The sequence below is a fragment of the Pteropus alecto genome, unplaced genomic scaffold, assembly GCF_000325575.1.
Source record: "Pteropus alecto unplaced genomic scaffold, ASM32557v1 scaffold78, whole genome shotgun sequence".
Classification (NCBI taxonomy): Eukaryota; Metazoa; Chordata; class Mammalia; order Chiroptera; family Pteropodidae; genus Pteropus; species Pteropus alecto.
The window spans coordinates 10,352,686-10,368,129 of record NW_006443124.1 but is presented as its reverse complement, the minus strand read 5'-3'; the positions used below and the strand labels follow the sequence as shown (position 1 = coordinate 10,368,129).

The following is a 15,444-nucleotide window of genomic DNA, read 5'->3' as shown; positions in this document are numbered from 1 at the left end:
GATCCAGGGGGCCCAGACCCCAGGATACTTACCCTCCCATCCCAAGAGCCACCCTGCCAAACACTGAGTGCCAAAGGACTACAGCTGAGGTCAACGTGCCAGGCCATGGTACAGGAGAGGTGCACAGTCTTCTCAATGGGTACTTAGTGGGGTCTGAGATTATAGACACAAAACCACGGCTGTCTGCTGCGTGCTGAGCAGGCGCTCGGGGCCAGGTATGACATGCGCCATCTTGGTTAATCCTCATGACGACTCTGCAGTTGATACTGTTATCCCCTGCATTTTACTCATGGCTAATGAAGGTCAGAGAGAGGAAGTGACTTCCCTCAGCTACACAGCTTGCAAGGGAAGAAGCAGAATGGACTCACTGGGCCCTCTGGCTTGCAGGGCCCCCGAGGCAAAGGCAAGACTGGATATTCCTTAGGGAGCAGTGCAGACAGGCAGTGCCTCAAGTGAGGGATTCAGCCCCAGCAGGACAAACCAATGATGTGGTTTTAAAACAACAAATATCCTAGAGGAGAAAGAGGGAATGTAGCCAAAAAGGATTTGGTTAGAGAAGGGAGTGGACAGCAGCCATTTCTCCCCAGAACTCAGGGCTGCCTGCATCAGCTGCCTACGCCAGGAGCTGCCCCAGCACCAGCCACCCAAGCCACCAAGAGCATGCGGGCCTCCCAGCCTGGGCGGGGAGAGATATGTTGTCAGAAGGGCAAGCCATGCTTCAGAGGCCCAGGCCCCTTGCTGGGACTAAAACTGAGGTTGTTATGTAGGTGTCTGTCACCTCTGTTGCCAGGCCAGGCCGCCAATTCCCTCACACACAGTTAGGGGACCAGCAGAGGTGGGTCTTTAAACCACGTCATACTCTATGAGAGGCTCGCTAGTGATCAGTGGCATTCTCTGGAAAGGACTTCTGTGAGAAGTAGGGGGATGACTTCCCTTCTTAACTCTTAAAAAATCACACACATACTTTCTCAATCCAGATGCAAAATAACTCAAAATAGCAAACTTTAAAATATTTTAACAAAAGTAACAATAGTAGTTAATCTCAGGAAGAGTTTCAATTTGAACTCAAGACCCTATTAGAATGCTGAGGAGGGGGAAAAGCAAGGGCCCATATTCCAGGTGTAGCATCAAGAAATCATACAGGTACCTTCTTAGAACTTCCTACAGATGGAGAGAAGTCAGTGGTCTCTAAGGTGGTCCCTACTGGCCAGCACCAGCCTGTCATCAGCACCAGCTTCCCCACTCCTCCCTTGTGTAGAGTCAAGCTGAAGCCACCCTCTGACAGAGCCCCACAGGCTGCTTACCCTCCATCCTTCACTCTAGCCAAGAGTGAAGCTAACTCTCCTGAGTTATTCCCTAGTAGGAATAAAACGAGACTGCCTTTTATTAGGGAGAAGAAATCATCAACCGAATAGAAGTGGTATATCATTTTTCATGAGAGGAGTAAAGAGATGGCAAGAAACTTTAAAGACCATGAACAAAAAAATCCTGTCCCTACTCTCCTTTAAAACTCAGCCAGACCTATCACTTGGACTTAGAGAAGTGCCTGGATCTGACAGTGAAAACCTGTCTTCGGGTGGACTCCCCACTTGTGCAGAGGGTACCTTTTTTTGGGATGAGCACCCATCTTCCGTATCTTGGAGCTAAGTCTTTCTAGCCACAAAAATAGGACAGATACCACAGAGAAAAACACTGGACCTAGGCCTGGGGACCAAGTATCTCCATGTGGCTTGGACTCTAGCTCACCAGGAATTTCAAGGCCACACAACCACTTGCTTCTCTGGGCCTCGTTTCCCAATGACCTTAGATCAATGTTCCTGTGATCCGCAGCTCTGATGTGACTGGTCCTCAGATGCCACACACCCACACGGGCCATGCAGACAGTGCCATCAGGAGGCTTCCATGGGATGGGCTGCCTTTTGTTCTGAAAGTACAGCCCTTAATATCCTTTATAGATAAGAAAGTATAAATAAAAGTATAAATAAAGAAGTGACAATGTTTCTAGGTGGTAGCTGAGTTTTGTCTGTATAAAGAAAAAGTTTTCATTTTTCAGCTCTGTGAAATCAAAAGGTCTAGGAAGCCCTTCCCTGGGCACAGTCCCCAGCACACAGCAGACACTTCGTCCTCGTTAGACAATGAATAAGAGAAACAATTCGAGTTCTCATGCAGCTCATGTGCCCAGGACTCTCTCCTCCTCTCCCAGACACTAGCAGGTCACTGGAGTCTGTGGCATCATTACACACTGCAGTGGAGCCTTCTTTGAACCCAGGCCTGCACTGTGGGGCAGCAGAATATTTCCAGTCAGATGGACGCATCCAGGTTAAGTGATGAGAACTCCTCAACGGCTACCCTTTCCCAAAGGAGAACACGCAAAGGGACTTCAGACAAAGGTGGGCCAAGCCTTCAGACTGCACTCTTGTTGTTTCGCCACACGGGAAAGAGGAAGAGAGGTAAAATTGTACCTGAAATAACACTTGGTACATTCTTTACACATTTTAAAGAGGCCCAGTGAGAAGCGATAGAATTTAGATGTGAAGACAAACTGAAGGGGGCCTGAGTGGGCATCTTAACCTCCCCCTCACTTTCCACATGAGGAAAGGGAGGCCCAGAGAAGAGAAGGGCGTGGCACACGTCCACAGGACTCCCTTGAGCGGGGCTAGACCTGGAATGCAGAGCCACAATGAGAATGCTGTGGTCTCATCCTGAAATAAGCAGGCTTTGGGCAGATCGCACTTCGAGTTAGGAGGTTCCTACAGGGCTTCGGGGTCTCAGCTTGGTTCTCCCCCAGTGGGATACCTTTCTAGTCTTGGGAGTGGGTAAAAGGACTAAGGGGCTTCATTCTGGACTTCAGAGAGAAGGCCAAACCATCCAACGCTGGTGCGTCACTAGCATTTGACAGGTGCTCTGTGCAACCCCTAGCTCAACAGCCAGAGCCAGGCTCACTCAGGACCCAAGAATCACACTCAGAGCTCTCTTCCTCCACCTTCCTGGCCCCATCTCTCAGTCCTCCATTTCTGTCTGACCTCAGCACACCCAGATCTTTCCCTCCAGGACTATTGCCTCTGAAACAGGACTTTATGACACCATCTCTCAGAAAAGAGGAAGAAACACCAGGCAAACCATTAACTGCCCCTTCCTCCAATCCCACCAGAATTCTATTCTGCTCTCCATCCTGCAAGGGTCAATTCATGGCTGGATTCTGTGTCCCCACTCCCTACTAAGCCCAGATGTGCTGTCGGGGACACGGATTTTTAAATTAAACTGAAATGAAGTTAATTTTATTTTCTGAATTTCACTATAGTCCTCGAAATATCTGAGCACAGCATGGAACTAGGTAGGAACTGTTATTCTCCAAGGTCAGCTGGTGGCCTCACCAAGATGAAGTGTTAAATGAGAATACTCATGTTTTACTTTTTAAAAAACCTCTTGGAATCAAGATCCCAGGAAGAAAGACACTGGGTTCCTTGGTCCATTGCCTTTCTGACTCAAGGGAATGTCTATGCAAAAATGGAAACGTGTGTGGCCACCGAGCAAGAGAAAGGTCAGGCAGAATGAATAGACAGCTTCTCAGCCATCAGGGCACTCGCCCTCCAGCCAGCACCAACATGCCTGGCTCCCATGGCAGTTTACTCAGGTGTCTCCTGCTCAGAGTACAGGGACTCTCTCACATGCCCTCCATTTCTGGAACCAGTGCTCTCTGCCTCCCAGGTGGCTAGAAACGAGTCATGTCCAGGAGCCTCAAAGCAGAAACCACAGCAGTGGAGGCAGAAGGACAATGGTCTTGGCTTGGCAGGACAGAAAAGTGGAGCCCGCTTACATGAGGCCTGTTAGAGTCTGTCTGACACCAACATGGCATTTACCCATCTCTAGATGGGATGCTGGAGAGATAACCCACAAACCATAGAGAATAAATCAAGCAGAAGATCAGGGCCTGGCAGAACTGACGCTAGCAAGTCCCCAAACAATGAAAATCGGAGTTCCATTTACAACGCATGGCCTGATGTCCTGATTACAAGGTTGGACAGTTTCTGAGAGAAGCATAGATTATTTAGCAGCAGAGGCATAAATAGTTAGATTAGTAAATGCTAAATTAAGAGGAAAAAAAAATAATGGTTTTCTGTGAACTCATAAATACTCATTTTCCGGGGTCACAGAACTTCTCAGAGCCAATTAAAACTCTGTCAACTGTGATCTCAAAATACTAAAGGGGCATGAAGTGCGCTGACTAGTCCAGAGCAGAAGGATCTCTGGGAGCAATGCGAGAGGAGAAACATCCAACACAAAGAGCAGAGACAGCGACTTCCTCCGTCCAACGATAAAAATAAGAATGAGAGCCCCAAACAGAACACTAACCCTGCAGCTATGGTACCCAAAAACAGCCTGACTGGGCCCTGGGGACGGAGACTGGGGCAGGACACCCGTAAGGGTGGCAGAGAGGTGGTGATGAGCAAGGAGAGCATACGGTGTGGCTCCCCCTCGGGATTTAGATACCTACAGACCAGCTGGGGAGGAAGCCTGGCGTCAGAGATCTAAGTTTACCTGCTTGCTTGAATACAGATGAAGATGGATCTGAATCCAGGCTGCTTAAATTCACCTTTCCCCTTGCCTACCTGTCTCTGCCCCCTGAGCCAGTCACATATCACGTTACTTCCTGGCATGACTGCAGGCTGTGCCCTGCTCTCCTTTTCCTGACTGCAGACAGCATATTCACCCTGACAAGAGCTAAAAAAAGGCCAGCGTGAATCACCCACTGGATTCTCCTTCTTGGGTGCGTGCATGCAGCATGGGAGAGGACTCCTCTAGGGCTTTTCTGCCCAGTGTCCCCTGGGACTGGAAGCAGAAGCATCACCTGGAGCTCCCGAGACATGCAGGATGTCAAGACCCACCCCAGACCTACTATACCAGCAACTGCACTCTAACAGGAACCCCTGCTATTGGTGAGCTCACCGAAGCGCCAGAGACCCTGGTGTAGGGCACAGCCCATGCAAACTCAAGGTGGGAACCAGCTCGTCCAGCGCCCCTGTGAACTTGGAGTATTTGCCACCATCTTTCACCTGAAAACGTATGGTTTTACTCACATATCTGCAGATGGGAGATTGTGCTCTCCCAATGTTACCTGAGAAACTAAAATCCACACCCTCTGATACAGCAGAGAATCATGGCCAAGTGTCCAAAGCCCAGAGAAGAGGTTGTCCCCACCTCCACTTGCAGTAGAAGTGCTGGGTTCTCATAAAAGGGGTGCGGGCAGCAATCCCAGCACCCACGGCCAGTGAAGGGATCACTGGTGCCTCTGGCTGAGACATTTTGCCCAGAGTCTCATTTTCCTTGAAAGCCAGTCAAATGCTGGAGTTGGCAACAAGGAGTGTTCCGGAAGGGTGACACTGCAGAACACACACATGGAGATGCGTGCAGCCCTGTGCAGGGAGTTTCTCTTCTCCATACCCACAAAGTCAGGGGTGAGAGGGAACAGAAGTGCCAATGGGTTGATCTTAAACCTTACAGAAGATCAGCTATTCTTTCCCAGACATCAACCAAAAAGAAAGGCCAGGGGTGGGGAATATGGGGAGAATACTACCAGAAAGGGTAGGGGAGCATTGCCTTAAATTCAATCACATATATAAGAACAATGGCACTTATTAAGGAAAAGAAATCATTTTTAAAAAATGAATGCCTAGTCTTAGCAGACCAAGTCCTCCTGAATGCCTAACCAATGCAGAAAGCAGCCAGAGCATTTAAGGTGTCTGCAATTAGAAGCCACCCTCACAGGGATAGGAGTGCCCACGAGTACAGTCAGCATCTGGGGCCAGCACTTGCAGAAAGGGGCAGGGCCGATCAGCCAGAGAGAGTCACACTTTCCTAGGCTGACCCCTGGGGTGAGGGGACCGTCCTAATTACTGATACCACCCGATATATTTTTTCCTCGAAGACTTTCCTATGAGAATTTGTACATATTGAAAACATGGTGTTTTCACCATATTACTAGTTTGTGAATGTGGAGGCATATGAAACTAACAATTTTTAAAGGACCCAATATTACTGTTTGGAGTTATTTAATGCATGACTAGAAACTATGAGTAGGAGCAATTCAGAGACAGTTCAGCAAGATCCATGAAGGCTATACAGGCTGTGCAATGGCCACCATCAAATCCCCGTGAGTGGTGGGAACACAGCATCCAGTCCCCAAGCGGCGGGGGGGGGGGGCTCCTAAAAATGCCTGCCTCTCAAGAGAGGGCGGGTCCCTCGAAGCTGCACCACATCACTTCTCACTTTCCTGGTCCCTCCAAATATAAAATTCTACCAATATTGATTTTACTACTGCATCTATATTAGCCAGAGCATAAGGGAAAGGAAAATATAACTACTTCAGAATTTCAATAAATTGTATCTCTCAGAATTGTTTCCTCTGAATTCAGAATTCTATTAGTATTCCAGGCCATGTTCTGCCACTCAGCTCTTATTAAAGAGGCTCTCCACCCAGCTATACTTCTTTTTATCTGTGTTTGTAAAATGGCAAACTCCTTGAAGCTATTTCAACTGCAGCCTTTGTTCGTAAAACAATAATTTAACAAAATTCACATTTGCTATAATTGCTTTAAAAATGTACGAACACGTACACATTGGTCATTTAATTCTTATTTACCCTTAGGTTACTCGAGTAATTGGTATAATAACTTTAAGGGCAAATCAAATCTTATTAATGCTTTCCAAGTACTTTAAAAATCTTAAGTGAATGAATGTTTTGTAAAGTACTACTATCAGGAAGAAAACACAGAGAAACATTTTATCGTTCAGTTGATGAAAAGGATTTTTGATTTATTTATTGAGTCTCGGGAAACTCTGTTGGTTTTGATTCTTCTAGAAAACAAGGCTGTCTGAGGAAACTGCTAGAGAAGTTTCATATGGTTTGGTCAGTGAGTTATGGATATAATAATAGCTACCATTCAAAGAAGAAACTACCCAGAACCTATAACACATAAGGACTATCTGGGATGTGGAAAGGATACGAGCCTGGCTTGACCAGCAAGCTGCTTACAGGTTTGCTGAGAGACCGTTCATGCCCTGCTGTGCAGGGAGGCATGTCACACACTTAAACGCTTGGCAATCTATCGGAATTTGGGAAGCACCAGTGATTTCATGACTGCTACCAAATGTTGAAAAAAATATTGATTAGCTCAAAAACACACTGAGCTTCTATTTTTCTCTTAAAAGTATTAGACACTGTGAGGAAGAGAAAATTAAATAAGACAGGCTTCATCCATATGCTTAAAAGAGAAATGTAAGAATGAGAAAAATAAGAAAGGTAGAGAAGACTAGGAGTTTGGAGAAAGAGATCAGATGGGACCGAGAATGGTCAAGGATTGTTCTAGATAAAAGGTAAGAACCAGAGCCGAGCCTCAGAGGAGGGGGCAATTCAGGCATGTGGAAAGAAGGGACAGCGTTCCAGGGACAAGGACCTGGCAAGGGCATGGAGGGGCCGTGCATAAAGAGCGATCAAGGTGAGCAAGGTGATCAGTTACAAATGAATGTTTTGTCTTTCAAACAGTAAGCACACCTGTGTGTTTGTCTCTTTGCTCTGCTATTAAATATTCCACAATATATTTGTAGGATTTAGGTGATCATTTTCTCTCTGCGTGGATGTGAGAATAATGATTAAGCCGTTCCCATATGGGAAATGCCAGGCTCGCTAGCAAGCCAGCCTCCAGACTTTCTCAAAAGAGCATTAAGTTGCGTCCTTCATGGATTTAAATGGGAGAGATAGTGTTTCTATTTAATCATCCGCTCACCACAAAAGAAAGCCACGCTAACTTCGGCAGGAAGTGTGCAGTAAATTACTTCTGAAGCTCCCCAAAGATTAAGGCTCATAGGTTTGAGATTGCATTACAATTAAGTAATAATGAAAGAGAAATCGTGCCTTTTGATCAAATAATGCATTAACCCTACCACACACTGTGTACCGTTGTTCTCTCTCCGGTAATGTTGACTTTTTGAGGTAATTTCTCATTCGACAGGACAGAAAACACTCACAGAAAAAAAAAAAAAAAAAGGAGAAGGGTATGCGTTGGGGAAGACAGTGGAAGGTAAAATGCCCTGAGTGGCCCTTGGATAAGACAGCATATTTGCCGCCTCATAAAGAAAACGCCAGGTAGTGTTAATGAAAGGGTGTAGTCATTTCTTCAGGCTCAGCACATATAAAATCTTTTCTGCAGAAAAACTGCATTCCCTGCAATCCCCAAATTCATGAGGCCTACCACCTAAGCGGGGCGATGTACAGCTTAGGAATCCTCTTCAATCCTTAAGACCAAGTTCACTAACCAATTAGCAGTCCATCGTGGCTCTCCAGGGAGGTATTTGCGAACAAGTTTTCCAAGCGCTTCAGAAGCATTTATATATACCTAATGTGCCATTAATCATTCTTATCTGTTCATTAAGGCGGTCTCCCTCAGGACCTCTACTTGCCAGTTCTTCCTCAGCTTGCTTCTTTTTATCTATAGACCCGGAAAGGAGTTCATTTCTTTCAAAACATATTTTATAATTAAAAGATTTCATTTATTCACAGGGGTGTGCTCCACCAATGAGTCTGCATTTTCTGAGTTTTATTAAACATACAGAAAGGCCATTCTCTTGAGGGTCTTTGTGGAAGACAAACCATACAACTACAGCTGGGCTTGGGAACACATTTTCAGCATGGAGAGATTCAGACCATTACTTACAGCATGATATAAATCTCCTGTCCACATCAACGCATGTTGCTTCCTGCTGTCCCCTATCAACAAGGGGGAACAATTTCAATTCACGCTGTAATCTAATTGATATAAACTAAAGATGGAGGGGAAATCAGATATTGTAACTTGAAAAGCAATCAGTTTGAAATGTCATGTCAGCTGTCATGTGACTATACCTCTGCCTGCGACTCCTCCATATCCACGTTCAGGCCTCTGCTGCTTCCTGGGTCCATCCGTCCCAGCGCAGCCAGCAGCGAGGCCCCGAGCAGTGCGAGATGCAGCCAAACGTGCACTGGTTTCATTCTGTTGAGTCTGTTGAGAAAATGACACATGCTCAGGATGAAGCACTGCAGAATGGAAGCAACTTACCTCAGTTAGTACCTGTACTCCAGAATCAGATATACCCGAGCTGAAATCCTGCCACCAATCTTTCTGTTCTACCATGGAGAAGTTACATTACTTCTGAGCCATAGTCTACTCGCCTCTAAAATGGGGTCAATAACCCGTATCTCATAGGGTTGCTGCGAGGGTTGAAGAAGTCAGGTCAGGCACATAGTAGGAGCTCCATAAATGCCAGCTGCTCTATAGAAACCCACCTGAAACACTACCTTCCACTACATCTCCAAGAACAAACCAGGGTGAGAAAGCTGGGTCCCCTACGTTAGGTCACTATATATTCACGCTCAAGTTTCCTCAGAAAGCAATCAGTGCTCGATAAATGCTGCAGAAGAATCGTGTTAAACCCGTGGCACCTCATCTGCAGCTGATGTCTTGCTTTATGTAATGGTGAGCTTCAAAATAAGACCTAATATATAAATAAGACCAGTCATTTTTGTAGCAAAATCCAAGCATCCCATAGACAATGGAATTTCAATAACTGTTAAGGTGTTTCCTGAGGCTCACGTGATAAACTGTCTAACATCCCAGAAGACAAGAAATGGACAAGTCAAAGTCATCATAGAATTACCTGGACGAAGAAACTAAGCATCAGCTACAGTAAATATTCAACTCTCTACTGTGCTCTGGGTATTGTGCTAAGGGGACAAGGACACAGACCAGTCCACTTGCCCAATTACCTGTACTTTTTGGGTAAGGTTTCTGCTGTGAACATATTCCACTTAATTTCAGTGTCTCTAAGAAACATAGCCAGATAGAACTCATGATGCAGTATCTACAACTCTTACTCGAGGAAACTAGAGGGGTTATTGATTTCTGTGAACATCACACAATTCAGTGCTTAAGTGCACGTGGTCCACACTGCATCCTGATCGTGGCTGGAGAGATGAAAACACAGAGCTCCTTGGAGGCCAGCAGCCCACGTGACCTGGCTTAGGGCTGATCTAGATCAGGTGTCCAGCCAAAAAAAAGAATTAGCTGCTTGAGGGACGTTATAGCTTGTTTGAAGAGCTCACCCTTGCTCATGCCCAAAATCAATAGCTTTGCAGGATTCCGACTCTAAACAGGAGTTGGAGGTATCACAAGATCACTAGTTGGGATGCCAGGGCCACCAAACAAATACACTCCTGCCACATTCCAGGTTTCCTTTGGCTGCTTTCCACACCCAAAATGAGCTGCCTCTTCAGATTTGTTTTATGTCCCCAGCTTGAGACAGAAATGCCCCCAGAATGGAGAAGTCGGACTAAAAATTGTAGACATATCACACTGGCCTATAAAAAGGCAAGGTTATAAATTATGACTATCTTGTAAGAGAAGGTGTCTCCTTGTTTTAAAAAGAGTCCACAGGCTCCCACTCCCACATCTGTTTCTTCAGCCATTCATCTTTGACATCTGTTGGCAAAGCTGGAGCTACTGGGAAAATAGTCCAGGTGGCCAGTAAATATAACGTGAAGGTCACAGTCTCGCCCTCATCAGCACCTGCTCTGCACTCTGAAGAAGGCAGAGTTGAGCAGAATGGTGCGGTTTTATCTGCTACCTGTGAGGGGACAGGAGCTCTCACAGCGGCCACCACACTCTGCACTTCAGATCCGGTGCTCTCGCTGGGGTGTCTGGGTACTTAACAGCAACAAGGAGCAGTGAGACTCACATTCAGGACAAAAAGAGAATAAAAATGTCTATCCCTAACGGCAACCAGTTTTTTAAAAAATAAATAGGGCAATTCTCTATTCTGCAGAAATTATTCTCTTCTGAATGCAAAGCCATGTTCTAGACACTGCAGAAAGCAGTTTCTGGATTTTTAGAGTTTTAAAAAAAGAAGAAAAGAAAAGAAAAAACAGCAACAGTAACTCAAGCTAGAACTAGAAAGACATTGCTTCCCACTCTGCTTTTATGGATTCTTGCCTCCTTATCCACTCTCAAACAGTATTCCTGGGCTCAGCACATATACAGAAGGTCTTCTTTTCTCCCTGTTCATACCTTGGAGTCCAAATAAGCGAAAAACAGCAAGATAATTAAAACTTACTCAAGTTAACATCCAGATGTCAATTCCTAGAGTTATGAAATATTCAAGCCATGAAATCTAGTATTTAGTTTTCAATTTGCCTAGTAATCCAAGACCAATTATGTTCGATGTTTTATTATTAATGGATAGCATCAAAATAAAATGGATTTACTTCCACTGTTATTTTGGCAAGCTGCAAATCCCTTTATTCAGGAGGGCGCGCCCTAACCTCTGGCTTTAAACCAGCCTTTGTGTTTCAAGAAGCTAGAGCTCAGACCTGCTGCATCTGAAGTTATCTCTGGTTTTATCTGGTTTGTGTTGAGGTCATGGAAGATTTTATTTGAAGACAGGGGAATCCGTGGACCAGGCCAGCGACTGAAATATCCCTAGGCAGCTCTGTAAAGTTTAGCTTAGCTCAGCCACCACTGGATCAAACTTTGTACAATAGATGCATCTTACATGTCATTTTATACTCTCTGTGAGTGACAATTCATTACATCTACAGCAGCAACAGTCTAAAAATTTACAACCCAGGTTTTATGACAGTTTGGTTCATAAAGAAAATAATATAGGGTCTAAATCAATTTTGATGATCTGTCTAATAACCAAATAGAGACTATCTATTTGGTTAACATATATAGCAATTACTACATGTCAGGCAGAGTCCTAAACGTTTTATAGATATTAACTCATAACCCTTATTTCTACTCCATAAGGAAGTCAATGATTACTCCCTAGTCAGATGACAGGGGAGACAGGTCACCGAGAGGTAACTACCCTGACAAGGCCAAATGGCAAATAAGTGGCAGAGCTGGGACTTCAAGCCAGGCAGGTAGACTTAGCATCTATGCCCTTCACACCCCCATCCTCTGATGTCTCTCAATACTTAGCAATATTTTGTTTCAATGAACTGCTATTTTTAGCGTGATGGGGGAATCTATGTAGAGCAAGATAGAAGGCACAGAGCCCCACGTCTCTCTTTCCTCTGAAAGCTGCCAAGAGCTGTGCTCCTCCAGTTTTCACGGCTCCAACCAAGGATGAAAGAGCAGAGTGAGGGGGAAAGGCCAGCTGCTTCCCTTCCTGCACCCCACCCCGGGGATGGAGCTACTTGGCACACTCTCCTCAGCCCTCACTGCTGCTGTCTTTGCTGGCCAAGAAGAAATGTGGTTGAAAAAAGGAATCACAAGGAGACGCACAGAATGCCAGGCAACAAGGATTCCCCTCAGCTCACGCGGAGTGATGGCATGGCGCAGGCAGTCACTCTGGGGGAAGCGGATCTGGTGACAAATTAATTACTCCTCAAACGCAAATAGCCCTACTGGCCTTCAGATAGAAGGAAATACAAGAATCTCCCATTTGTAGATCAGTAAGGTCACAAACTCTCTTTGTGACTACCTTTTCTTTCAAACAACTCATAAAGCTCAAAGCTTTGATATTTAAGACATCTAATTTCCAAGAGAAGTAGTTCACTGCTTCCTCCGAAGTTTCCCACCTGTGCCTTGCTTTCTTCATGCTCAGGGTAACCAGGTGCCAGCTGGACTACTGCACAGATAGGACACCAGAACCCCGTGGGGTGGCAGTCGGAGGTGAGGAATTCACCCACTGTGTGAAGTCACGCTAGTGGCCAGACCTAGACTGAAACCCAGGCATCCTGACCCCTGGGAAACCAAATGTTTTGTTTTTTACCTTGTCACAAACGTATGTATAGGATGTGTTTGCATTCTCTGTTTAGGTAGATTATGTTGCTTTTTTTCAGTGCTGGATGGGCCCCACTAGGACATCTACTTGATCCTTATGAAAACCACTCGCTTTTCTGGTTTTATAATATAAGCCGATACCTGTGTTGTTATTTATTTGTATTTAAAATTACAGAGATATTACAAATTTGTATGATGTAACATTCCAAATTCTGACTTGCTTCTGAAGAAAGTTGAAAAATGTGACATAAGAACACAAATGGTTAGGAAGAAATCCATGTGAATATGTAAATTCCAAATCTGCCCCACCGGAGGACAAGGGTCAACATGTATGCTGTCTTTATTAAACAAGGTCAGAGGCCAGAGAGAAGCATTGACATTAAATTGGCAGTGGGTTTAATACAAATTTCTCTTTTCTCCTCTGGGAACCAGGCCTCTTTGGGGAGAATGGAAATTCTGACCATCATCTTTCGGGGAGATTGTTGACTGGTTCTCTCTCAGAATATGGTTAACATTACCAAACCAGACATTATGGATTAGCCACATAGAAACGGCTTCTTTTTGTAACCAACAGGACCAGAATTTATGAAGATGATTTGACAAAACCAAGCAACACCAACCAGCCTTGAAGAGCACAGCTAAGGTTTGTTAGCCTGAGGCACCTGCATTTCCACCCTTTCTAACTGGAAAAGTGTATGCTCTAGCCAATAATTTGAGGTGCAGTGCGTTTTATGCTTGGGATGGTAGCACTTAACAAGCAGAAACTGTCCAGGGACCACCAAAATCCTGCTGTCCTCTTCTGTATGTCTGCCCAGGGTTAAAAGAAAGAGAAAGCTATATAAAACCTAATCCCAAACCAGAAGGCTATTTATTAATTTATTCTGGAAGGGTTAGGACCCTATTTTTGATTTGTGAGTGTTTTAGCAAAAAAAAATAAAGAGATTCAAACTTCCTCAGACAGTACCTAAAATACCAACCTAGGGAAATTAGGTATGAAAATATAACAGGATAACCCTGCATCAAGCCATAATGAAGTTATATTGCATTTCTCTATACCTTTGGTTGATCATTCCAACATCTGATAAATTAGATACCTAAATTAGTCTATGTGCAGTGTATAAATCTAGGACATTTTTATTCACTGCGAGGTTTAACAGACACACACGCACGCATGACTTCCCATAATTCTCACCCTTTCCAGATTCAGATTATACCTCTTAAGTACCACGTTTCCTCAACCATAGTTCTATTTTTGCTTGAAGTTCCATGCCCCGTGTTATGCATCGAGATAGAAAATGTAAGGAAAGATGAGCTCCTCAAATATAATTTCATTAGGTTAGTAAGCACACAGCTGACCACACATAAGCAATACAAGAAGGATGAATTTGCAGAGAAATACCAAAAAAGGCAAAGTAGGAACTAAAGTAGATTTTCAGACAATTTTGAGTATTTGGTGCCAGTTTCTGGAATATAATGTTAAGTCAAACAAAAGATCACAAAATGAAGATCACTTTTTAAAAACATCCTGCAGCCTTTAGAGAAAGGAGAAGGCAAGACTGACTGGTCAAAGTAGAAAAATCTAACCTATCCTGCTACACACACACACACACACACACACACACACACACACACACACACACACTTCCAGGGCACAGCCAAAGGAACAGAAGTTCTCCCAATGCCCAAAAGAACATGCTGATTCCTCTCTGGAGCAAAAAGAGCCTTCTTGGCATTAACAAAAACTGAGGATGATCATAAAATTCTAAGGGAGCAGAAGCCACTAGAACAGCTTTAATGAGCAATTTTAAGAGATTTCATCAAAGACTATGTTCTTGCATGACCTTTGGCTCAGACTGAAGTCTTCCGGGAGGGGGCTGTCTTTTTCCTAGGATGGGAAGGAAACAAGCATTCAGCTGAGTGTGTCTAAACAAAAATGGTCTTGTGATACTGCAGTGTCTTCTCACAAAACTAAGATGAGAAGCAGACATCATTCGTCCTGTGGGGCATCAGCTCATGTCTTCTTTTGAGCCACTGCATGAGGGTTGCTGCGGCTCTGGCATCATAAAAACCACATCACTTGCTTCCCAGGTGAGCCCTCCATCTGACCACTGCCCAAACTCAAAGCCTATCCCGGGCCACTTCAGGATTAACAGGGTACTGTTAAAAGTCATCTCTGGCTTTTTCTTAAGCCTGATGGTAGGAAAATAACTTGGAACTTTTCAGAGAAGTCCTAATTTCTTCCCTATCCCTTTTCTCCCCTTGCGGTGCACATTTTGATTAGCATTTACCGTGCCACCTCCTATTGAAATTTGGTTTATCTTTGGCCCAGAAAATGTGGGTGGATGTTTGTATGTCGGGGGTCCATTTGGTACAGCTCCTGGTGCACAGCATTGCAACACATCTACAAAGAGAACAGACCAAAGCTACTGGCGCTGTTTTTCACTTGCGGGAAACCTCGGCGGAAGCGACACCTAGAGGGGAGCGGAGGAGAGGCTGCGGAAGCGCTATTCATCAATGTCGGCGACAGTTATCAGGAGCGAGGTTGGCTGGACAGCTCACGGGGAACCAACTCCTGACACAGACCTAGCAGAGCCTCACTCCGCGGGGGCCCAGGCACTTCCAGCAG

At 44.9% G+C, this 15,444-nt stretch overlaps 1 protein-coding gene across 1 annotated transcript in view; it reads right to left on the bottom strand.

The window, feature by feature from the left end:
- The window catches only part of FSTL4 (follistatin like 4), a 353,779-nt gene extending 344,754 nt beyond the window's left edge, over nt 1–9,025 (bottom strand). The window contains exon 1 of the mRNA XM_006923138.1: nt 8,900–9,025. Coding sequence (XP_006923200.1) covers nt 8,900–9,025 — 126 coding nt within the window. The remainder of the gene's footprint in view (nt 1–8,899) is intronic.
- Between the last annotated feature and the right edge of the window lie 6,419 nt (nt 9,026–15,444).